The 25,304-nt window shown below is 41.4% G+C and overlaps 1 protein-coding gene across 2 annotated transcripts in view; it reads left to right on the forward strand.

Moving 5' to 3' along the window:
* The first annotated feature begins 259 nt into the window (after positions 1 to 259).
* FREM1 (FRAS1 related extracellular matrix 1) overlaps positions 260 to 25,304 on the forward strand; it is a 61,444-nt gene continuing 36,399 nt past the window's right edge. For both annotated transcript variants that reach the window (XM_075138291.1, XM_075138292.1), the window contains exons 1-17: positions 260 to 980; positions 5,296 to 5,390; positions 5,958 to 6,259; positions 6,762 to 6,958; positions 7,608 to 7,931; positions 9,701 to 9,809; positions 10,884 to 11,015; positions 14,625 to 14,969; positions 15,641 to 15,783; positions 16,372 to 16,568; positions 17,778 to 17,868; positions 18,919 to 19,086; positions 19,602 to 19,810; positions 20,639 to 20,732; positions 21,183 to 21,435; positions 23,287 to 23,484; positions 24,716 to 24,901. In XM_075138291.1, the coding sequence (XP_074994392.1) occupies positions 750 to 980; positions 5,296 to 5,390; positions 5,958 to 6,259; positions 6,762 to 6,958; positions 7,608 to 7,931; positions 9,701 to 9,809; positions 10,884 to 11,015; positions 14,625 to 14,969; positions 15,641 to 15,783; positions 16,372 to 16,568; positions 17,778 to 17,868; positions 18,919 to 19,086; positions 19,602 to 19,810; positions 20,639 to 20,732; positions 21,183 to 21,435; positions 23,287 to 23,484; positions 24,716 to 24,901 (3,274 nt within the window). In that variant the 5' untranslated portion in view covers positions 260 to 749. The remainder of the gene's footprint in view (positions 981 to 5,295; positions 5,391 to 5,957; positions 6,260 to 6,761; positions 6,959 to 7,607; positions 7,932 to 9,700; positions 9,810 to 10,883; positions 11,016 to 14,624; positions 14,970 to 15,640; positions 15,784 to 16,371; positions 16,569 to 17,777; positions 17,869 to 18,918; positions 19,087 to 19,601; positions 19,811 to 20,638; positions 20,733 to 21,182; positions 21,436 to 23,286; positions 23,485 to 24,715; positions 24,902 to 25,304) is intronic.

Genomic DNA, 25,304 nt, shown 5'->3' on the forward strand with positions numbered 1-25,304 from the left:
GAAGGTGTTTTCAACTAAAGGTTGAATTTTTTCTCCCACATTCAATGGCAAAGCAAAAGTAGATTTAATAAAAGGCCACTCTCTCTTTATCCCACTTTCAGGTATATTTAACCTGGACGAATGCTAGTCCTGCACTTCCAAATTACTTGGATGCTCATACCCTTTTATTAATACCTACTTGGTCCAGCAGTAAAAAAAGCCAGTAACAAAGGATCCTACACAGCAAGTGTTTGTATGTGCATGCGGATCAAAGGTCCGTGGAATTCATATTGAGAGCTGATCTGTTGAAGAAGAAGTCTCACTGGTATGTAGCTAATTTTCTAAGCATGTGTGCACATAATAGTATTCAAAGGTGAAGTTAAGCTGCTGCTTGAAATGAACTGCAATTGTAAGAAATGGTGGAAGTTTTCTGTGTGGTTATTCTTTTTCCCCAATAGTTGCTCAATGCCTTATATAAATTTTTTTTTTTTTTCAGGATTAACAAAACTTAAAAGTACTGTGAGAACACATTCATCATTTTGTCAGGCTTGACCAATGAATTTTATAAAAACCCGAGGATAATTTGAAAGGCCCCTGTCCAAATTTCAGTCAAGGGGTGCATCTTAATAGAAAACATGTGGTACTTTTTTACCTGCAAGTAACATTTTGGTCCTTCATTGTATGGTGAAAATCTGCTGGCGGAGAAAGAGAAGACTTCTTTTGTTAAGAACATTTTCACTGGTGGAAAAGAGCTGGCATCCCCTCATAATATGAAGCCCTTTGAGAAAAGCTGGTTGTTTCTACTGCTGCCTGTTGTACTAAGAGTTGTATGCTCCTCCTTTATTAACGTCAACCTTGGGGTGAAAGTGATGAAGGGACAGTCTGTCTTCCTGTCAGAAGATGACCTCAAATTTTCCATCCCCAGAGAGAAGGATGTCTGCAAAGTAGAAGTTGTGATTAATGAGCCAATAACACAAAGGGTTGGGAAACTAACTCCGCAGGTATTTGGGCTCCATTGTGGTGATCTGAGTGTCCACGTGTGCGCAGGTGTGGGAGAAACTAGGAAGAGCTGCTTTATTGAATATTTTTTTGGGGTAATGAAGGCATGAAACTGAATGGCCTCTGAGATTCAGCATTTTGCTAAAAGTAACCAGCTGACAGACAATGCACCCCTAAAATCTAAAAGCTCAGCTCAGCCATATGAGTGCATAAAAGGGAGTTCGGTCAGAGTGTCCTTTCACAAGTGGAGAATGGGTATTTCAAAACTTTCAGTTAGGACATATCCTCCTGTCTCTCAGCTGCTTGTTTTTCTACCATGACGGTAACCAGAGCCCCTTGGGTAATGCATAGCCCGCTAGAGTATTTTGCATTTTAGTCACGCAGCCACTACTTAGGGAGCAATTAAGAAAAAAATCATCACATACAATAAGCACATTGTGTACACCATTGTTTGCTCTGCTCTGCAACAGCTAAATTGCTAGCAGATGGCAAATACATTAAAAAAAAAAGTAAAATTTCAAGCTTGTAGGAATAATGAAATGTATTTCACATATCACTGTTCTGCTACTCATTTGCCTCACAAATCTCCCCACCTGAGTCATAGCAGGAAGAAGTTGGAAGTAATTGACATGAAGATGTAACGGTAGAGATAGAAGATGAATGGTTTTAAAATGACCCATAATCAAAGAGTTTTTGTCTATTTTTGAAGAGTTTTGTTAATTGTACCATGCAGCATACACTTCTGTATGTTTGTATATGTATATTGTTTTGAACATCCTCTCTGAGGTTTCTGGTGGTCTCTGTGAAGGTGAATGCAGGAGCACCGGTCTCAGTAGATTTTTCAAAGCTTCTGGCTTGGTCATCATCATTATTTTTGCAGACCACTGAACCAGCACTCAGAAGGAGCAGAGGCACACCAGGGAAAACAGGAGGCGATGAGCAGGGCAATGTGTGATCTTCTCTAGATGTGCAATCCCTCTGCTGAGACTTCCCCAGGGCTTGCTCTCTGTCAGCACAGGGGCTCTGACCATACTCTCCCCTCTCCACTTGCCCAATCTAGTTTGACCCATGAAGAGAAAAAGAGAGACTTAAAGTCTCACTGCTGGCAAACCTCTTCTGTAGGCAAGCTGGCTGCTGGCTGACTGACTTTGCGTTCGACTTCTGCCTCAGCCTCTACATGCCGTAGGACCCAGGTATTTTGAAAAAGCCACTTTGTCCTTTGTAACCTGACATGCTTCAAGCACAGGGTCAAAGGCAGTTTTCCAGAGACCCAGGAGATGTGTACTCACCACACTGTAAAGTGCTGCCTGAGCTTTCACCATTCCTGAAAAAAGGTGCCAGAGTCTGGCCCTCCTGGTGCCACTCATGCTCTTTCTACTAGGAAATTCTGCAGCCATAAAATGTTTGTGGTCTGATCTGTTTTACTGCCATTAAAGTGAGTAATGTCCTAGGAATGTATGACAATTTAATTATAAATTGTAATTGAAAAGCAGTTGAAGTAGAAAAAAACAAAGCTCAACAGTAATTAGGAAAAGATTTAGATCTCCTTTGTCTTACCCAGTGAATTTACAGACAATTAGAGTTGCCTGTTCATATAAAAGGAAAACATATTAGGAAACATAAAACAGATGTTTCTTTTTGCAAAGCAGATTGTGTCTTATACATATATAAAATGATTGTCAGTCAGTGGTAACAGACCTTTGTGGAAAGGTCCTTCATTTTCCATCCCCTTCTTATCAATTAAGAGATGGAACTAATGATGTCTTAGAAAGAAAGAAATTAATTATTTGATACGATAAACCATCTCCTCTGCTGTAGGCAGTCCCCTCTGATATGAACAGGGATGCATCATCTGAGCAGTATCTTATTGTCAGGTGCACACCAGACCTACACGTCACCAAAAACCCTATTGACTTTGAGGGCCCTATACTGATTTACATCAGTGAAGAATCTCATCTGCAGTGTACAACATTAAACTACTGGAAGCTGTAATAGAAGTGGCTTTTGTATATAATGTACATTTTTTTTCTTTGAGGTAACACACCACGTAACTACTTCTCTTAATTTTTTTTTCTTTTTTTGTAGGATATCTAATTAATTAATCTCTAAGAAAGAAAAGACATTAAGTAAGAAAAAGACATATCTGTTGTTTGTTAAATACTGAAAAATAATGAAACACATATTTCTGTGACATTTGAAAACAATACACAACAGAACAGCCACAACATAGTCAAAACCTTCATCATACGACAGCAATTTTGTTTGTCACAAACTGTTCTTGTCCTTCCTTTCTAAGCAGTCCCAACAAATAAAATCAATCATACTTTCCATAACACCATATATTATGGATTATTCCAAGATTATTTTAGCCAATAGGAGGAGTGGTAAATCCATGTGTATGTATCTGATAATCAACTAACACATTACTGAAAAAAAAAAGACTTTGTACAATGTGCTTGTTGATGAAAGTTAAAAGCAGGCAATATATTTTAAAATCACTAGGAATATAGCTTGAGCGTCTGAGAATAACTTCAGTGGAAGTGGACACTGCCGGTAATAATGAAAGCTGATAAACTCTAATTATTTTTCCATTAGAGAAAGATGCAAGTTCTAATTTTGGTAATGGCTAGAAAGAAACAAAGGTCACTAGTTCCTATATCCTTTACAGTAAATACACGAAGTGGTCATGATGTGTTTCAGTTAACCATGCATTAACAACTACTTTAGGAATTAAAGCATTACTTTATTTTTATGCTGAAAGTCAGAGCATCCAAAGACTTTCTCTATGCACTGCACTTCCAGTCAACATTTCAGAACCTCACTAAAATCCCCCTTTCATTTCACCATCCTGGGTGAGTGGCTGGTGAGATGTAGGTAATTCAGGCAAGCCATTTCATTTTCGTGATTCTTTTGGTGTATTTGAAGAAATGACTGGTAGTAAGAAATGACCTCTTCTTTCTGCAAAAAGATGTGGTTTGTCATTCAGCCGCATATGTATATTAATCCTTATTAGTTACGGCCTCATCAGGTCTATTAGTGAATGCTGAACAGGTTTTACTTTAGTCCATAGAAGAACTAATCATGTGTGAATACTGCCCATAAAAACTGAATCAAAACCACATTCAGTTGCACAGTGAGACACTCGGAAAATGCAACGATTAGCTTTTGCCTTTGTGGTGACAACAATACGCCCTGTCTCTCTGTAGATATGAAACATGAGTATCTACGTATGGGCTGTGTAGGGGTTCCCTGTTACCACAAGGATAACATAGACATGGTCTTATCAATGCTAGGAGCTTTCAGCTCATAAGGTCTATAAAGAAATATAGCTACATGGGAATTGTAATTTGCCAGACTTGCAAATTGGCATGTGTGAGGACATGAAAATCCTATGCCCCAGAATCCAAATCCCTGCTCCAAAGAGTGGGTGTGTCAGAACTCTCCAAAGCAATCTTTTTTCCATTTGGGTCAGGCATTTTTCCTCATTGCCTTACTTTTGCAAGTCAACAAACCATTAAATAAAACAATCAGCCTGAAACAAGTGTCTGTCTTAGATGGTTAAACTGTGGCCAGGCTTCTTTGCAAATTTGACCTGAATCAGGTATGTCATAAGAATTTATAATCATAATTTATAATCATAAGAATGTCTCTTTTGAATTAGCTGGTGAACACAATATGGAAATTCTGCTTGCTTTTATCCTGTGGGATTACACTGACATTGGGGCTGGTTGTTGGTATGGCACAGAGGTGACATCTGATCTGGTAAAAGCTACTGGTACAAAGTCAGTGTTCCAAAATCATGTAACAAATCTGAGCTAGCAAAGTTTCCAACAGGGAAGTTTCACAGGATCATACTTTTGTAGCCCAATGGTAGTGGCTATAAAGCAGGATTTACTGTATAATTAAGCTATCGCCACAAGCAACTTTAAAAACTAATAAATCTAATATCATACTGCAGGAACTGCTGGCTTTTCAGATCCACTGCAGTTCTCCCACTGAATACAACCGCATCCATAAGTCCACAGGCTGTGGTGGTAGAGAGGTGTGCGCTCAAACTATTTGTTGCGCTGGAGGAGGGACCTGGCAGCCTGAAACTATCACATTTATATGCCTGTTCCCTTGTAGAGTGCCAGCAACCCCACATTAAAGTGCTTGCTCTGGCTCTCACTGGGAGACCACAGAACAGGTGAATACCTATTCATGGAAATAAACTACAGATTAAAAATTTCCTTAGTCTGATGCATTCCTGACAGTCAGAGAGAAGTGAAGTTAACATCCTTGACAGTGTTGTACTTGTCTATTCTTTCTCCTTCATAGGTTTTTGACTGTCACTTCCTTCCTAATGAAGTCAAATATATCCACAATGGCTGTCCGATTTTAGACGAAGACACGGTCATGCTTAGGCTGTACAGGTAAGCAGTGGCGGGAGATCACATTTCATTGTTACCAGGAGAACAGCTACTCTCAGGAAGAGCAAGCAGTTCATTTTTCATGGTAAAAGCATGTTCTGCTGTATGTATTGTAACTACTTAGGTCAACAAGTGACCATCCGTTTAGAGAAACATTTGTCACAATTTGTCACAATGTATTTTAGATATGCTCAAATAAAGTGTTTGTTAGTATTAATAAATATAATGTGCTGCTTGTTTATTACAGAAAACCAGTGATTTTTCTTTTTATTATTGAAAGTGACAACAGTACTTTCAGAGCACTGTATGTTCTGTGCCGTCCTGCTGATAGGGACACAGACTCTTGCATATACAGCGATAACCTCTTCCTTCACACAAACACCCTTTTTACAAGTTTGAGGAGGTGGGCATCAGTGTCTGGCACCTCAAGGTCTCTGGAGATCTGGGGTTTGAGGGCACGTGAGAGAAAGGGGTTTAAGTAATTCAATTTAGCAGATGAGGCCAATGCCAAACTCACAGAGCGACAGAAAATGGGATGACGCATAATTGATTTCCTTCTATGCCCTGCAGATTTACAGAAAATGAAACGTTTGTAGAAACATTCACCCTCCGTGTGCAGTTACTTGAGCCAGATTGTAACATCATCAAAATGCGTTCCCATGCCCTGGAAGTCCCTGAGTACTATGGTCTGTCCAGGGTGATTGACAAGAATGTCCTCGCTTTTGACTATGACAGGAAGATAAATCTGGATTGCACCATTTCCATAGCCTCTTCAGAAACCCACCTGCCTGCTCACGGCCAGCTCATCACCGGGGAAGTGCAGCAAGAGCAGCTTCGTGGAGATCAGCCGCAGAGCTTCTTCTCTGGCCCTAGTAAGATGTGCTTTAGTTGTTTGTATTAGCAGGTTCAAAGAGATCCATCAGATTAAGTTTGCAACACTGGGTTGCTTCAGACGTGCTGGGTAAGAGTGGGTAATGTGAAGTTTAATGAACAGCTTGAGCTATCATAGAAACTGAAAGAAGTTTGTGTGGGGCACAACACAGATCACAGATCTGGGCCAGTAATCCCCAGATGGAGTCTAGTTTTGGCTCCTAGGCATGTGAACCAATGTGACAGCTTTGGGAGTGCCAAAGACTCAGTAGAAACAGCCCAGGGAGTTGTTGGGAGGCAGCACCTACCCAACAGATGAAGGGAGGTTGGAGTTGGAAGATGTCAGTTGAAAACAAAATCCTGTAGAAAAAGTTCAGTCAGGAAAGAAGCCCTAATCCTCATCACACTGGCTTTTTATCAGGGTTAGCTTAGCTATACCGACAGGCTTCCCATGTCAGTTTCTGCTCCACAAACCGTTTCACTGTTGCTTCTGTTGGGTTACAGAGCACAGCCTGGACCAGCAGTGCAGAAACGGGAGCTGCATACTGAGACTGGGAGTCGTACACAATACAAAAATGAGCTGCGAAGAATTTCTGAGGATGGGGATTCGATACCAGCACCTTGACCCTCCCTCGCCTGACACCGATTATATTCCTGTGAGGCTGGATCTCACAGACAGCAGAAGCAAAACTCTGCACAAGGTAGGCCTTTATGCAACTTACAATGTCTGATTGTCTTCCCGGTTTTCAAAAAATTTAAATTCATTGTTCCTTTTCACATTTGAAGAGAGATAGCGATCTTGAAAGTTTGTTCAGTTCTTACAACGTTGCCAGCTGGGCAAATGAAATGCATTATCTCCATGCCTCTATGTTTAGACCATTATGACTACAGAGAAACACTTTTGGTTGTTTACTGGAAGACATATGTAGTTTAGCCTGACAGCAAAATTAATTCTGGCATAATTCCACCTTTTTTGTAGAGCATGAGCTGCACTGACTTCAACATATATAGTAATTAATAAGTTGAGTGCTGTGTGAACATATTCAGTTAATAATAATTAATAGCTTATACTGTCAGGTAAAGTTATTCATTAAACTCACGTCAAATTAAGCAAGTTGTTTCAGCCCAAAATTAAGGACACAAATAAGACTAGTGAACCTGGAAGACCTTTTCATCAGGTCTTAAATATTTACTTTAGGCATTTTCTCATTAAAATGTTTCAATTTTTCTTTTCAAAATAATTATTGCTTTAACATGTACCCCAATTAGCTATGTGAAGGTAATGGAAATTGAATTTATTTTGTTTGCTTCACTTTGTCCTTTCAGCTGTCTCATTTTTTCCTGTTGTAGACTGAGTATGCATGGCTCCCTGTTCAGATTAAAGGCGCTATTCCTAATCAAATACCCAAAGCTGCCCCGATGGCAAAGTTCATCCTGGAAGTAGACCAATTTATTTTAACCCCCATTACAACCACAACCGTTGATGCTGAAGACAATGAAACTCCAAAGTCCCTGCTTGTATTCAACATTACCAAGCCACCTCCACGGGGCTTCATCACTCATCTATCTGATCATACAAAAGCTGTTGGCTCCTTCACGTGGAAAGATCTCAGTGACATGCTCATTGCTTATCAGCCTCCAAATAACAGCCACACTGAGAGGAGGAATTATGAGGTAACAGTGTAATGTATGAGTATTTGCTGTTTTTCACCTCCTTAAGATTCAGTAAGCTGTAAAGAAATGCATTTGTTTGTAATGGATATTTAAAAAAAAAAAAAAAAAAATGTTTCTCTTAACCATATGCAATGCAGGAGCAGAGGTGAAATCTTTTACCACTTTCTCCTATGACTCATCAGCTTAACTGTCTAACACAAATCATTTATTTGTTGCTCACTACTTAAGAATTTCTTTGCACTGAAAGATTTTTATCCCCTCTGACTAAGAATATCTAAGCAGGATTTTTTGGTTCTTCTTTTTTTCTTTTAAAATTTTTTTATGAAGGGAGTAGGCGAATAACACTACTTTTAGAGCCAACCAAGAACTTTTGGAAGGATCAGAGGTGCCTTTTCCACATAGCTTTTATCTCTATGTGACAGTACTGATCCCTGTGACGTGTGGACAGGTGACGTATTAAAAGCCATGAAAGACAGACGAGCTAAATGTCAGGATTGCCATCTGATCTCGCACCCTACCTACTGCGGCAATGGTGGTATGGGGATAAGAAAAAGGGACTCGCAACAGTTCCTGTAAAAGCATGTGACTAACATAGAGAGCACGATGCAAGCAATGAGAGCTGGTATCTGCAGGGTCTGGAGTAAGTGAGTAAATAAACAGTGCCCATCTATGAGACCAAGGCTGCAGGAATACGTTTATGTTTTATGGGAGCGAACAGAGCACCACTTCTACCTTTTCTGTATTGGCTGCTAGCGATGTTTCTCCCTCCAGATCTGCCACAGAGTGCTGACGGTGAATGTCTCCTACTTTGGGTACCGTGTTGCTTTATTTTTTCAATAACCAGTACTGCTAGATATTTTGTGTAATTCAGTAGTGTGCCAGCACTCTGAGAAATAAGCAATCATCTTAAAAAGGAGATATAAAAGGAAGAGAAATGAGGTAAAGGAGTGTATAGATATGCTGATAGTTATAAAATAACTATCTGATAAGATAGTTAAGCAATAACCCAAACAAAACAAAGTGGTTGGTACTAAAGTAATGAAACTGAAGAGACAGAAAACCAGAGCAAGGTAAGCTGGGGAAAGGGTGGACTGGAAAACAGAGGAACAGTAACAGTAACTTTGGTACCTGATGCTGACAAGGCTTGTCTTTTTTTATCCTTGGCTGTCACAGGAACCCCTTTCCATTCTGTTTCCTTAGTATGAGGATCAGTCATCCTACCAAACCGCCTGCTCCTTAAGTGCCTCTTCTCTGTTCTGCTTTCAGCATTGTTTGATCACAGGTTCAAGAATTTGACAGTTCAAGAGTCTCACAATTCAAGAGTCTCACAATTCAAGAGTTTGACATTTTCTTTTTTTTGATTATTTTTTCTGTTCCAGTCCGTATCTTTTCTTTCAAATTTTTTTTGATCCTACATGTTAAAAGAGCAGGAAATGTCCCTTCCCCCTCTTACCATTACTATTAAAAAAGCCCTATGTTAATCGCTGAGTTAATTGTACCCCGAACAACAGTGAAAATGTTTATCTTTCCCATTAATTTCCACACATTGCAAACTAACTTTCCCAGCATTCACTGTGAAAAGCACAGAAGGCAGATACTTAATTTAGTGCAGAACCTCAAAGGCTCTTTTTAGAAGCTAAATCAAGTTTCATTTCTCAACATATTATCCGAAGACTTTAAGGTCTCTCAGGTAAGAACACATCAGTTTTGAGGTGCAGCTGGTTTTCAGGCTCTTTTTTTTCAATAATTAGTTTGTCTGTTTTCACAAGGTGGAGTTTGAGGTTCATGACTTCTACTTTGAAAGGAGTTTACCGATCACCGTGCATCTCTCTATCAGAACAACAGACACAAACGCTCCTCGGGTTTCATGGAATACAGGTGCGATCTCTTTTCCACAGTTTATTTTGCCACAGAATTTAGAACACTTTGACAGAGACGTTTGACACAGCTCTAAAATTCAGATTTACACCTGGAGTTTAAGGATCATTAAACTGAGGGAGTGTAAATCTACTTTTTCCCTTTATCCATTTTGGGGGGAACATGTTACAACAACTTGAAAAAATCTTAAGTTTTAACTGGAATGAAAAATAAAGAAAAAAGAGTGCTACATGAAAATCAGGATTTCTGTACATAGCATTTTCTCCAGAACGAACTGGACATAAAAGAGTATAAATAGTAAAGACAATGTGATGGAATAGGAGTAGTAGGGTAGTGTGTGAGAAAGACCAAGGCTTGTTGGTATTGTCTGAAGTGGAAGTCTGCAAAAATGAACAACTAGAAAAAGAGGGCATGATACACCACCAACCATTTGGAAACCGTACAGGGTTAAGGCTAATTCAAACAGATTTATAATGCCTGCACTGGAGAGGGGACAGGCTCTCCCATCTAGAGTGAAATGTACATTGATATTTAATCATCAAAAGGCAAAGGTATAAGATCAAACAAGTTTTGAAGTTAACACCAGAGAAAGAGCAGCCTCCTCACAGTAGAAAAGGGAAGGAGCTGAGGAGAGGCCTCTTGTCTCCCGGAGGAGTCCCACCTGCCATGACTGTCTGAGTAAAAAGAAGAGATACTGCCCTCCATCATGAAGATCAATACGTATTTTTAAATGCAGACTCACTAAGGAAGCTGAGTGCCCCGTTTCAGACATTGTGAGATTGCAAGTGCGAGGCTCCCGTTTGTGCGAATGTCCAGAAATGTGCCTAGCTAGTCTATCAGACCACTGGCAACCAGAATACGTTATTTGTCTGAAAAAAATTCCTTAAAGACAGTTGACTAAGGCAAGTATGTCAGAATAGATAAAAGTTGATATCAAGCTTTTAAGCTGGCCTTGAAACGTCTGTCACAGGTAGGTGTGTAGGTGAAATTAAACATGCTTCTTTAGACAGGTTAGGTGCTGACAGCCTTGAATGTCGCAGACGCTTTGGTGAAATAACGCTCTGCTTTTTGCAGGCCTCAACCTCCTGGAAGGGCAATCCCGACCGATCACATGGCAGCACTTCCAAATTGTGGACAACGATGACATCCAAAATGTCCGCTTGGTTACAGTTGACGGCTTACAGCATGGGCGGCTCACAGTGAGAGGTAAATCATTTCAACTTGAGGGCCTGGAAACATGTTCTTTAGTGACAACTGGCTACGATAAGGTGACAGGCAATAAAACGTTGATAGAGCCTGTCGTGTGTCACTCCCTGCTGAGGGCTGCCAGCATAAGAGACAGATTTACAAGGGAATGAAGGTGTGGAAGGAAATTCCTGGATGCACAGTAAGAAATTAAAAAATTCAGAAGCTCATACAGAAAGTCAGTTGCATAGCTTAGACACTTTTGCGAAGAGTGTATTTATGCTGTCCACGTCCTTAAATGGGAGATGCTTGTAAGTCTGGCATTTTGCCTACACACCACTTTGAAAATGAAAGTGGTTCTTAGCTTCTTCACTGGAGGTCGATTCAGCCCAAGTGAGCTCATGCAGCTCGTAATGGCGTGCAGCAGGCCTGATGCTGCCGTGTCTCAGCAAGGCTGAACGAGGACGGGTAACTCCTGAGGGACAGTGCTGCGATGCCACTGCAAAACACAGAGAAACGCCATGTATTGCCCTGCGTCGCTCAGAGGAAACAAGAAAACCCGAGGCATGAGAGTGCTGCTGCTGAAGGCCTCCCCTCCGGAGCGAGGAGCGGGACCAGCACCGAGGGGCACGGGGCTGCCCTCTGGCCCCGCTTCCCCAGCTGGGGGCAGGCGGCTCGGCAGCCCCTCCGCTCCCTATGCTGGCCGGCTTCCTCGGCTACAACCATGCTGGAGGGGGGATTAAAACAAGAGTATTGAAAATTTCAGTATTTAAACTTTTACTTTCTTAACGTACGTTTACATTCCAAAGCTGAAATTTTAAAGAAATCAGCTATGCTTTCATTGAGCAGGCATGACCTAGGCAAAATGCAGTCACTGTATTTTCACTTCTTATATTTTTGTTTGAAGATGCTAAGGAATGCCGAGTGATTTTGATTTGTTGGCAAATACAGACAACGTTTGGATATGGTTGTTATTTACTGGCAGCTTTAAGGTTTATTTCAAAAAGTGGCATTTAAATTAGGCTTCTAATTCATTAGCCTTCTGCATTGTCAATATTACTCATTTTGCTTTGCAATCTCATGAGTCAGGACAGTGCTGCTCTCTTTGGGAAAATGGTTAGGTAAAAGAAGTCATTCTGCTGTTGGCAGGGTGGAAAGATAGTGCCATTATCAATGCTGGATTTTTTGATAGTTAAATGTATTCATGTAAAATGCATAGCCTAGAGACATAAAGCAAGTATTGAAAGAAAAGGGGAAGGTGATATTTGGAATTTAGTGGAAACAGAAACTATTCAGAAGTATGTTTCATCTCAGGAAACTACTGCCAAGGAGGTCAGTGTCTGCACAATCGTCCTCCTGTAATGCAGGAGACTCCGTGGTGTCAGCAGTGTTAGATGGGCTCAGCCCCACAGACAGTGTTACGGGAGGCTGTGCAGCCAGCCAGGGAGTGGGCTGCAGGCCGCAGAGCAGCAGACCAGCTGCGGCTGCAGGACCTCAGGGCCCATCTCGTGGTGGCAGTCCCATCCTTGCATGCAGCCTCCCGGGGTTTCTCAGCCTCCCGTGGGCCAGCCAGGGGTGGATATTTCTTCTGCAGTGACCACGCCTTACTCTCTTTTATGTGTCTGCATAGGCATATGCAAAGGAAATCATCACCGCAATTTTTAGCAATTGCCTTTTTTGTCTAGCAAGCACCAAGTGATGTTCAAACTTGAAAGGAAAGCTCGGGTTTAGCCCTCCAGCTGCACCATAACTCTAATGCTGCTGGCAAATGCTGTGAGTTAAATCCAGTTGGCGGCCGGTCATGAGCGGTGTTCCCCAGGGCTCAGTACTGGGGCCGGTCCTGTTCAATATCTTTATCAATGATCTGGATGAGGGGATCGAGTGCTGCCTCAGTAAGTTTGCAGACGACACCAAGCTGGGCGGGAGTGTTGAGCTGCTCGAGGGTAGGAAGGCTCTGCAGAGGGACCTGGACAGGCTGGATCGATGGGCTGAGGCCAACTGTATGAGGTTCAACAAGGCCAAGTGCTAGGTCCTGCACTTCGGCCACAACAACCCCAGGCAACGCTACAGGCCTGGGGAAGAGTGGCTGGAAAGCTGCCCGGAGGAAAAGGACCTGGGGGTGCTGGTTGACAGCCGGCTGAACATGAGCCGGCAGTGTGCCCAGGTGGCCAAGAAGGCCAAAGGCATCCTGGCCTGTATCAGAAATAGTGTGGCCAGCAGGAGCAGGGAGGTGATCGCGCCCCTGTACTCGGCACTGGTGAGGCCACACCTCGAATCCTGTGTTCAGTTTTGGGCCCCTCACTACAGGAAGGACATTGAGGTGCTGGAGCGTGTCCAGAGAAGGGCAACGAAGCTGGTGAAGGGCCTGGAGCACAAGTCTTATGAGGAGCGGCTGAGGGAACTGGGGTTATTTAGTCTGGAGAAGAGGAGGCTGAGGGGAGACCTCATCGCGCTCTACAACTGCCTGAAAGGAGGTTGTAGTGAGGTGGGTCTTGGTCTCTTCTCCCAAGTAACTAGCGATAGGACGAGAGGAAATGGCCTCAAGTTGCGCCAAGGGAGGTCTAGATTGGACATTAGGAGAAATTTCTTTACTGAAAGAGTGGTCAGGCCTTGAAACAGGCTGCCCAGGGAAGTGGTTGAGTCATCATCCCTGGAAGTATTTAAAAGACCTGTAGATGAGGTGCTTAGGGACATGGTGTAGTGGGCATGGTGGTGTTGGGTTGATGGTTGGACTCGATGATCTTAGAGGTCTTTTCCAACCTTAATAATTCTATGATTCTATGATTCCCATTAACTGTGGCGAACGGTGAATCAATCCAATGCTTTGAATGCTCTTTTGTTGGATTTGGTAATACCAGTTCTAGAGCTAAAGGAAAGCCCTGAAAGAAAGAGATGCGTATGGTGGTGTTCCCTGCCTTTTGTCACCTTTAACAGGTTGTTGTTTCGTGGTGAGAGAGTTATTTCTCCATCCTAAAGTTTTCCATAATTCTCTTCAAGTAAGGAGCAAAGGGAGTGAGAGGGTATGCCTGCTGATGTTACACAGCTTGGGGGACAAAAAAATATTTTCCTTGGAGGCCCTTGGGAGATTATCTCTTACAGCACCAGCTTGCAGTTCTTGAAACCTTTAACCTGCCTGAATATTTGTGTGTGTGCATAACATGTCTAGTGAAGCAGAGGTGTAAAATTGTCTTATTATAGACAGTAACCTCAATATGCAGAAAAAACAAGACCCACAAATGTTGTTTTTTACTTGCTCAGAAATGCTGAGCTGTAATTATAAAGCATATTCTCTTTGATGCTTAAAATACATGTAAAATATTCCGATAAGAAAGTAGAGGTTGAAATTAAAGTGGAAACAGTTGCAGTTAAAAATCCTTAATATCTCCAGTTATCTTTAGTGCAATGGATATTTGGAAGATTTTCTCTGCTACCACAGTCGCAAATTCTGTATTTTTATTAACAATTCCAACTTCTACAAACTTGTTTCCAGTAGGTGAAGTTACATTTGTTTTTTCTAGTTAGAAATGCATTCTCCTTCCCTCTCCCTTAATAACATCCATATTGGTGGAAGGATTCTCCTCTGGGCTGAACTGCACGTTTTTGATGCATTTTCTTCCACTGTTTTCACAGGAGAGAAAGGATTCATGTTCACAGTCTCTGACATTCAGGCTGGAGCTGTTCACTACCATCATGATGACAGTGATTCTACTAAGGACTTTGTGGTATTTAGGATTTTTGATGGCCCCCACAGTATTCGCCATAAGTTTCCAATCAATATCCTCCCTAAAGATGACAGCCCTCCATTTCTTATCAGCAATGTGGTCATTGAAGTTCATGAGGGACAGACGATCCTGATTCAGGGCTCCATGCTTCATGCTTCTGACATAGATTCCAGTGATGATTACATACTGTTTAATATTACCAAGCCACCACAGGCTGGAGAAATCATGAAGAAACCAGGACCAAACTTGATAGGTAATGAAACACATCCACAATAGCACACTTTTCTTTGTCCCTTCCTTTTTAAACTACATGGAATGTTACAGTTGGACAACTTATTTTGGCTCGAGGCAAATCATAGCAAATTTGGACTTCTTTTATTATAGTGTAAATCCCCATCATTAATTAATGTTGGTCTCTGCACCAGGATATCTATACCTGTGAACACAATTTATCCCATAATTCTTCCATTCTGAGTCTATTTCCCTACTGTACTTTTCCAGAGAGGGCTAGTCAGCACTTATTTTATCTGCAGGGATCCCTGACAAGTTCAAAGCTATTAGATGATGTTAATGGTGCTAAAAGAGGAAGAAAGCTCTCCTTCCATTTAACTGAACTCAGAAATTCCTGTGCTAGACTGCAGAGGCTGCTAGTCCTGCAAATTCTCTTTTGTTCTCTGAACAGGGCTTTAGGCCCGTTTGCTGTGTTGCTTCATTTTTTGAATGATCTTAGAATGAACATATAAAATGAGGTGATGATCTTCAGGAAACGTGGAAGACAATGAGATAACATTTCAAAGGGCTTGCCCTCATCAGGGTGCGAAAGAGGACATGCTTCACCAGTTACTTGCACAGCTAATGGATAATTTTTATGAATTATTAAAATCATGCACTGTTCAATAGAACATATATTCTTCAATTCAACAGGGTATTCTGTCAGCAGTTTTCTTCAGAGGGATCTATTTAATGGAATAATTTATTATCATCATTTGGGAGGAGAAGTATTTGAAGATTCCCTTGAGTTTGTGCTGTGTGATAGCCATGACCCTCCCAATCTCTCAGAGCCACAGGTATGAAACTGAAGCATCTTTGGCGGAGTCCTGCATTTTTCGTTCAAATGTCTGATGATTTTACACCTTCTGACAGACCTTCAAATCAAACTGGTATAGATCTTTTCTGCTTGCCATCAACACAATCATCACCACAAATAATGTTCTTCAGAGCTAGCTCTTGTTCTTGCTTTCCATGGGGTAATTCTCTCTGCCTGGCCGCAGAGAGACAGGTCCGTTGCAAAGACATTTTCCTACACTGTAAAATGAAATGCTGAAAACAAATTAGATTTGGAGATGGTACAAACAAACTAAACAGCCCTCCTGAAGTCAACTGAGATGAGACTATTTCACCCAGGAGTCCAACATACTGAATTTAACTTTGCCTTTAATTTAAAGAGAAATCGCTAAGAGTCATCATAGACTTTGCATTTAACTGTTGTATATCTCCATTACTCATGTGTGTTCATGATATGGCATGACAGCCACATCCTATATCTCATATTTCAGTGATCCACTTACTTCTGTGTGTGCATGTTTGTAAACAGCTGCATGGACACTTCTTATTGAGAGGAAAGGCTGCTAATGTTACTGTCTTCCTGATTTCAGGTGATGATGGTGCACATTATCCCTGTGGACGATCAGCTACCCAGAGAAACTCCAGGAGTGACCCGTCACCTGGTTGTTAAGGAGACTGAGATTGCTCACCTAACTAAGAAACATCTCCACTTCATAGATGTGGAGGAGCAAGACAGGGAACTCACATACACCATAACCACTTCACCATTTTTCTCTTGCACGCACAGGTAGGTGTGACCTGCCATACCTTTCAGGTGGGACAGGGCAATGACCCAGGTAAGAGGAGCAGCCTCAGTGGCAGTAGCATACTTCTGTCTCAGGTTCTTCACCTGTTTGCTTAAAGTGCAGGTGACAATAGCTGCGTGCAGCTCTCCTGTTGATCATTAAGGGTGAACTAGAGCTGAAAGCAACAGAATAATACCCAGAGTTATAAAAAAAATTGCATAGTTTAGCAAGAAAGAAGGAGGAAAGCACCTGAAATATTTTCTTTCCTTTTGTTGGACTTGCTGGGACTTGACTACACTGGCCTGTGGGATCCTGTACAGTCTTGAGCACAAGGCACAGCACCTCTCCTAACTGATAGAGTGGGGCTGACCTGGGCATGCCCCAGACTGAGAAGATGAGGCGCTACAGCTTTTTCTAGGATATATATTATTACCGTGGCACTGTGAAGGACTCCTTGTCATGGACCAGGAACCTGTGAAGCAGAATGCAGGCAGAACAGGCTATGGGGGCAATAGGGGTATGGGATGAGTAGGTGTAGTAGCAGTTTACATGTCACTGATGCTGTTTCACCATTTGGTAAATTCATGACAGCAGCAGCAACAATTTGCTAAACAGAAAAGTTTAAAATCCAGCCATTTTACGGTTTAAGCTGAAGATCAACACTTTCAATTTTGGCCTCAAGCAACAGAGGATCAGTATGAGGCTGGGGGAGAAGGACGTTTAGGTTGTTCCCCTATTCAGTCAAATAGCCACATGGTTATCCAGTTTGCTGGTCACTGCTGTTGGAAAACTGGCTTGCTGGAAACTGGTTCATTTCAGAAGTGTATAAGATGCAAGAAAACCAGAAATATTTTATTTTTCCAATTAAAGATAAATGCAGGTGTGTAAATAATAAGAATGTGATGGGCTAGACTTGGAGGTGGTGTAAATGGTATCTGAGGTGTGCAGAAACACACTTGTAGCAAACCCAGAGCTTGCTTATAACGTATGCAATGATTTTTCATGACCATCCTGAAAAATATTTCTTGTGGTCAGTTTTCTGTGATAATGTTTAAATGAATAACAAGGATAGAAGAAAGAAAAATGTTTTTCCTTTCAATGCAGTTGGGAGTGGGAAGTTAAGTTGAAATGCAAGATGGAGCTATGTGACTGTTGTTTTTCCTGTTCTGCAGTATTGCTAACCAGGATGTGACATACGTATTTTTGTACAGCCACTCAGACGCTGGGAAGCTGTTTATGGTGGACACCATCCCCAAGCTGGTCAAGGATCCTGCTGCTCTTGCACTGCAGTCATTTACTCAGGTTTGTTATGTTACTTGATACCATAACCAGTTATAAACAATTTTAAAAAGTTACAAACGTACAGCTTCTTTTTGCCAGGAAAACAAGAGGTGAAAAATGAGGAGCAGTACTATCATAAGCTCCGCTTAAGAAGCTCAAAACCTTGCTCATTCAATTCCAGCTTTTAAAACAAATTCCCATCATGCTTCAGTTCTGCAACATGTAGCCACAGCTCTCCTTCTGAAACCAGCAGGGGTTGCAGTTGCTTAGGGCAGGCTGAATTTGGTTCCAGCATGATGTTAAAAGGAAGGAAAAAATACACAAAATGTGAAAATGAGGCCTTGACAGGTACCTGCTTCTTCTCAGTGTCTCCACTGACAGACATGGTATAGGCTGGAACAGGCCTCTTCAAGATTTTGTTGTTCAGTTTTCATGCTTCTGTGGTTTGACAGAAGTCTTATGAATATTAGTGAGGTGCCCTGTTTTATATCCTGCTGTACGGTTAAGGTTACATAATGGTGATCATTGCAGTACCATAATGAGAGCTCTGAGCCTACAAATCCTTAATCACGTGCCTAACATGGGTGTCTGGATGCAAGATTTTCGTGATTATTTTAGCCTCTTTCACCAGCTTGCCCTCACCTCGGGAGGCAGGGTGTGCAGTTTATTCATACTGGTGAGGGCAAATTCAACTGCTATGGGAGATGTTACATTAAAAGCTGTGCTTTGATGAATTGTTTATTTTAAAGTCACAGTTAGAAAAAGCCCTGGGACCAGCATTCTTAAAGGGCTCCATCAAGAAGGTAAGGCCATTGCCTCTATTATCACTTATAAACTGCCTGTATTTTTTGCTACAGGTTTGAGTATTTGAACCTATACTGACCTGATTGTAGCTAAAGATGCATTTAATCAAGGTATTGTCAGTAGATAAAGAGTATGTGCAAAGTTTCTGGAATTAATTTTGACAGTTTGGATCACATCTAATCAGGGGATGAGAAAGGTCCCTAATGTCCTGGATTATGGCTACTCCTGTTATCTCTTCTTACATCCACCCCTCTTCTCTTTTTGCAGCATGCTGTGAACTATATGAAAGTTGCCTACATGCCGCCGCTGCAGGACATTGGGCCTGAACCTCAGCAAGTTCAGTTTATTTTTTCCATCAGCAATCAACACGGTGGCACTTTGTATGGGGTCTGCTTCAATATTACAATTCTTCCTGTGGACAATCAGGCCCCAGAGGTAGGGTGGTGCTGAAGGTGAGAGGGAAGGACTTGGAAATAGTTTTGGGTAGAAACAGAAATGCAGAGAGATGTCCTGGTCTGACTGAAATAAAAAATAAATCTTCCATGGGATCAGGGTTTCAGTATCTTGCACGTAGCCTGCATTGGGACTGAAGAGGAAGGTGAAGTCTGGTAAGTGTGCAAGGTGATTTTTTGTGCTAAATAAGCTGAGGGCTACCTTCAGTGTCTGAGTACAAAAATACATACGTCACATCCTGGGTAGCAAAACTGCATCCTCCCTCTTTGTGTTGCCTATTGCCTATGAAGCCTCCGTGAATGGGATCAGGACTGGGCTGCACACATTTGGGCCTACTATTAGTAAATTCCTTAGGTTTTCCTAACACAGCAGAAAAGAGTACAGCCTTTGGCATTTTGGTTTTTAAGGTGTCACACGTTCTTATACCAGAGCAAATTGAAATTGCCCTGTTTGGAGGTGCAGAAGAAAAGAGAGTTCATCATTTCTCCTCCATGCAGGTTTTTACAAGCCATTTGAGAGTGGAAGAGGGTGGCCTGAGCCCTGTCACAGAGGGACACATTCTCATCTCTGACGTGGACACAAAATGGGAGCATCTCCTCCTCCTCCTGCAGAGACAGCCTCAGCACGGGGCAGTGGAGCTGGATGGCATTCCCATGAATGAAGGCGACAGGCTTTCCTGTGGGGACCTGCGTACCCTGGCAGTCAGGTTAGAAGAGTAGCTGTCTTTTCTTCTTGCAGTGGCCGAGTCTCTCAGTTGGATGAGTGAAAGCCCTGCAGTGAAGTGGTGCGAGGTGCAGAGGCTACAGCTAGCCATGCTCACCATAGCACGGCTCTGGCAGAGCTGCTCTAGGCCAAGACTGCTGGCTGACCCTCGGGACCGAATGGTCACTGTAGAAGCTGAGCTGTTGTGTGGCCAGGAAGCGGGAGCTAGCGACCATGTCTGATGTAGATAGGTTTCTCTATAAAGCACTGCCCCATGCAGATGAGGAGGCAAATTCTGTATTCAGCCATGCAGTTCCTGTGAAGAAGGCAACGGTTGCCAGCTTTTTTATTTTAAGGAAGTTTTGTGTTTATTAAATTTGGTTAGTTTACAAGAAAACTTGTATTAACATTGATTAACCTAGAGATGAAAATTTTGCTGCTATTTGTGGCAAGAACAAGATTTGATTTTCTACATGCACGCAGAATTAGAGCTCTCTGACTCTGTTTCCATCTGTTAGTCTAGGAGAGCACCTACCGCAGTGAGGACATACATGTTTGGTAGACATCTCACAAGCAGCCAAAACATAGATGACAAAGCCTCAGTGAAACCTTTTTCCCAGATGATGTCTGTTTTATCTCGGGGGTTTTCTTCTTGTAGGAGACCCCACAAGCCCTCTGAAGACAGTCTGATCCAGAATCAGCAGTCTTAGATGGACACCCTTGCACAGGGATCAGCTTTTTATATTGGGAGGGATCCACATTGTCTGGCATGACCAGAAAGCACAGCTTCTTTGTCTGTGTGACATCTGTGTAGCTCTTTTTTTTTTCACAGGTATCGGCACGATGGCTCTGAGACTCTCACTGATGATGTCCTCTTTGCAGCCACAGATGGCATCCACTTTGTAGAGTTCAGTCTGCAGGTCAAGGTCAGTGTGTTGCATATTTCTGAGAGCAATTGCCTGTGTAGAAGAGTGCAAAACTTGACTTCTGAAAGTCTTTACATTCCCTTGGAAATTGGAAGCTACTGGACTTGTTAGGTTTCCATTTCGACCCTAGCTTTCAGGTTTGTGTGCCAAATTTGAGAGGAGATTTGGCTCGTACTAGCTGAAAGGCATTTGTGCTTGCTCCAGCTTGGGGTCTTCTGTCTGGAATTATTCTCTCTGTACTGAAATATGAGCTATAATTATCTAGTTTGGTTTGCTTTTGTCTTTGAATTTTAATTTTAATTCAGCTGGTTTCATTTTGTTCATAGAGAGAGCTCAATGTTCTCTGACACTGACACCATACTGCTGGTTTGGGCTGGAAAGCAATGTGTTAAAACAACAGGTTTCCACTGAAATGAAAGATAAAAGATCTTAAATTATTTTTCTGATTAGGTGTTGCCTGTGAATGATGAGCCACCTGTTATGCAAGCAGGCCTTGTTCCTGTGCTCCACTGCCTGGAAGGTGAAGAGGTGGTCCTCTCCTCGGAGTATATTTATGCCACAGACGCAGACAGTGATGACATGAAACTGATGTTTATGCTGGCTCGCCAGCCCTACCACGGAGTAGTGAGGAAAGCTGGCGTTGCTGTGGATCGTTTCTTCCAAGCTGATGTCACCTCTGGTTTAGTCACATATAAGCACACTAGTAAGTGAGTTAAGGACAGAATTGGACTGGAAGGTTGTCAGAGAGTTTTTGGCAGAAAATCTTAAACTGAATCCATATAATCTTTGCAGAAGCTCAGCAGGAACTGCTGAGAAGCCACATGTGTTGTGATTAGGGGAAAAAAGTAAGCTGTCTTCGAAAGAGGGCTGATGATGTACAACTACCAAATGTTTTAATGTGTTCTCCAAATCCCTCTTTGAACTGAAAATTATATTCTAACAAGTACACAAAAGCATCATAATCCTGGAGGATCTCGTTCACTGTTGCTGATAAAATATCTTTGGCCTTTTTGGCCATTATTAGGTACAAAATAGGTACTATTAAATTAGGTACAAAATAGAGTCTTTTTATTTGTTTCTTGACATTAAAAAAAACTTTGATCTTTTTCCGTAGTCACATTTAGATAAAATAATGTAACGCTGTAAATGAGGATGACGTGTTTTAATAGAAAACTGCTAACAACCTGAGGTACTTTTTGCTTACCTCCCCAATCTACATGGATATCCACTTTTGGACAGTTTATAGTCTTTCTGTACCACAAGACAAATGATGTTCAGATTTCCTTCAAAAGAACCACGGTGCTAAAAAGATGTTATTTTGTGGTTTTGTCTTTAAAATCCAAAAATACTTTTTTTTTTAATTATTCACAGAAACCAAGAGCCGGTTAACTCCTTTTCTTACTTAATTTCATCCTTTCAGTAGCATTAAAGGGGTTCTCTTTTCTACATCTCTGATGACAGCTTTAGTCTTTTTTTTTTTTCCAAAGGCTCTGGTTTTCTGTGTAATTAGTCTGTAATTTTGTACTAGCATGGAGAATATATGTGATATTTTCAGGCTTGGCACTGCCTAAAATGAACAGCTGGTATTTGAGAAGAGAAGGAAGTACTTGATTATGGCCACCCATAACAAACTTTTCTTCAGCATCCTAAAGATATCAGGAACATTATTTCAATGGCAGTGTTTTGCAGAGGCAATGAAGGGCAGAAGCTGACACCAAGGTGCCTGTGTTTTTCATTCCCAAATTTCTACACGTTACATGTGCTGCCAGTAGATATTGCAAGAGAGCGTGGGAGTCACTACCTTTCCTTTGCAGGCAGCTTATTAGTAACACCTTGCAGCAATGCAAGACACAGGCTGCCAGAGTGCTGAGAACTAGAATACACTCAGCCACAGATGCTTCTTGCAAGGGGTGGTAGTTCCCAGTCCTGTGTTGTATCAGCCCACATTTTTGAACATTATAGGCATAATATACAGCAGAGCAACAAAGCACAGCCCTTGTTATAGTCCATTTCGTAGGGATAAGGGGCGTATAGGAATACATGCATTTCTTGGTATGCAAAAATGTTTTCTTCTGAAAGAGCGTGGATATTACCACTTGTCATAGAGAGAGTACATATATAAAAGAAAGATCTTTTCCTACATTCTTTGAGAAGGAATGCAGAAAAAACCTCTCTTTCTGCATAAATGTACATTTTGCACATGCCTTAGTGCACAAAGAATAGAATCATGAGGACTATTAGCAATTTTATTACAATTACAATACAATATTATAATATTGCAATAATAATATTATAGCTATTAGTAATACTAACTTAGTTATATACTTTTCCACATCTTTTTATTCTAGAATAGAAGTAAGCTGGTTAAAATTAATTACGAACAACAAACGAAATCCCTAACCAAACAGCACCCCCACCAGCCAGAATTAAGAACTCTAGTAATTTTGCTGTTTTCTTCTGATTCGAATACTGCAGCTTGTCCTTGCAGGATATAAAATTATTCTTCATGAAATTCTGGTAAAATATTTCTTCTGAACTGCAACATTTTTTCCAGGTGGGGAGATTGGCCTGACTCCTTCCATTGAGATCTTAACCTTCGTTGTCTCTGACGGCGAGGCTGGCCTAGATGTGAAAGATTGCTGTTATGATGGACCTCTTCCTCCTCCAGTTCCACTTCACAATCCATTTCCAGTATATGACCTTAACATCACTGTACTGCCGGTGGACAACCAGCCTCCATCAATTGCAACTGGTGAAAGCTTCATCTCACTATAGCATTATAATGTGGGCTATGCAGTACCGTAATGGCTAAAGACTCAGGGTTTTTGTTTGTTTGTTTGTTTGTTTTTTAGCATCAGAAAGAGTCAGCTGAGATCAGCATACAAAAGTTTTGGATCAGAATTTCCATCAATATTTTTTTTCTTTTGCTAGTACAGTGCAACCACCAAATTCAGCGGCAGGTACAAGTATAAGTAACTGCTTGTGGCTCTTCAGCTGCATGTTTAAATCATGTGGTTAGAGATGACAGTGCTCAGATCTGCTCCCCTCCATCTATACAAGTCCATTGCTGCATATGTCTGGGTAAAAGTGATCAATATCTTGTCCCTGAACTGAACTTAGGTCCAGACAATTGTCAGGTTTATACAATGCAAAAATGTAAACATCTATCTACCTCTGCACGTAAAGTATACAACAGAAATTTAGACTCTGGCCCTTATATGAAGGGAGAGAATCTTTTATTACCTATATTTAACTCTGTTAGTGAATAAACACAAATCCAGACTATATATGTAAGGCAACAGATTAATAGATGTGAAGCCACATTTTCACTAGTACTCTTCAGGATTGAAAATACTCAGTTAAAATGGAAATACTGTTGGTAATGTACATTTAGTCCACCAACAGCCCATTGTGTGAAATTTCCACTGACTTCCTGAGCTTTGGATGAGGTCTGTAGTATACATATTAAAGGTATGCTTTCTGTATGCTTGTCTTTTTCAATGTCATTTGTTTGTAAGCATCACGTATATGTTATGTATCTCAGAGAATATTTAAACATATGTATGAGTAGTTTTGTAATTTGCAGGCTCTCACCCAAGTAATGTTCTGGAAATGAAGCATTGTCCCAGCAGGGAAATTAAGCAGTGATGCATGAAAAATTGTTCATTATGAGCAATTCGTAACAGCTCTCATGTAATTAATGCTCTGATAAACAGAGGCAACAACTGATTTTGAGCAGCACATAAACCATACGTAATAACTTACCAGTAAAATAATTTCATGATTCCCTTCCTCTCTACTTACATGATTGCAAAAGTAGAGTTGGTGGTGTAAGCAGAGAAAAAAAAATCTAAACCAAAATCCCTCATAACTCAGTATTTGTTGTCTTTTCCCCCTTAGTTATTATTTCCATTCTTGTTAACAAAAACAACAGTAAAATGAGCTAAATAAGCAACAATGCTTATCATATTGTTTGTATGCAGGTGCAAGGTTTGTGGTGGAGGAGGGCTCCTCAGCAGCCCTTACCACCAACCATTTGTTTGCCACTGACCCTGACACCACTGCAGATGACTTAGAGTTTGTCTTGGTTTCTCCTCCCCAGTTTGGTTACATTGAAAATATACTGCCTTCTCCTGGGTTTGAGAAAAGCAACATTGGTATAAGTATAGGTAAGTCTTAACGATGTATGGTAATCAAGCAGATGAAATATAGAGGGCTTCTGGAGGGCTGTGAGGTGGGCTCTGGTGAAGTAGCTGCAGGTGTGTGCATTAATATGGGCTTATTGAGGAAGGCAGGTGCTGGCAGATGAAGAGCAGTGGGACTGTGTGGGAGGAGTTCAAGGGGAGACCGCAGCTCTGCAAATGTGAAGAACTGGCACTTGAAGTAAACAAGCCAATCCTTCTTTTATGCATTCCAGCTGCAATCTATTAGAAGTGGCGATATGAGACATTAATCTGTTTTCTCTGCCTCCCCCTTCACTCTCCCATGCAAGGCTCCCGCACTTCCCTTCACCTATACTTCTTTTGAAGTATAGTCAATTGAATTTTGAAGTATACGTCAATTAAATGCTGT

The sequence above is a fragment of the Calonectris borealis genome, chromosome Z (assembly GCF_964195595.1).
Source record: "Calonectris borealis chromosome Z, bCalBor7.hap1.2, whole genome shotgun sequence".
Lineage (NCBI taxonomy): Eukaryota > Metazoa > Chordata > Aves > Procellariiformes > Procellariidae > Calonectris > Calonectris borealis.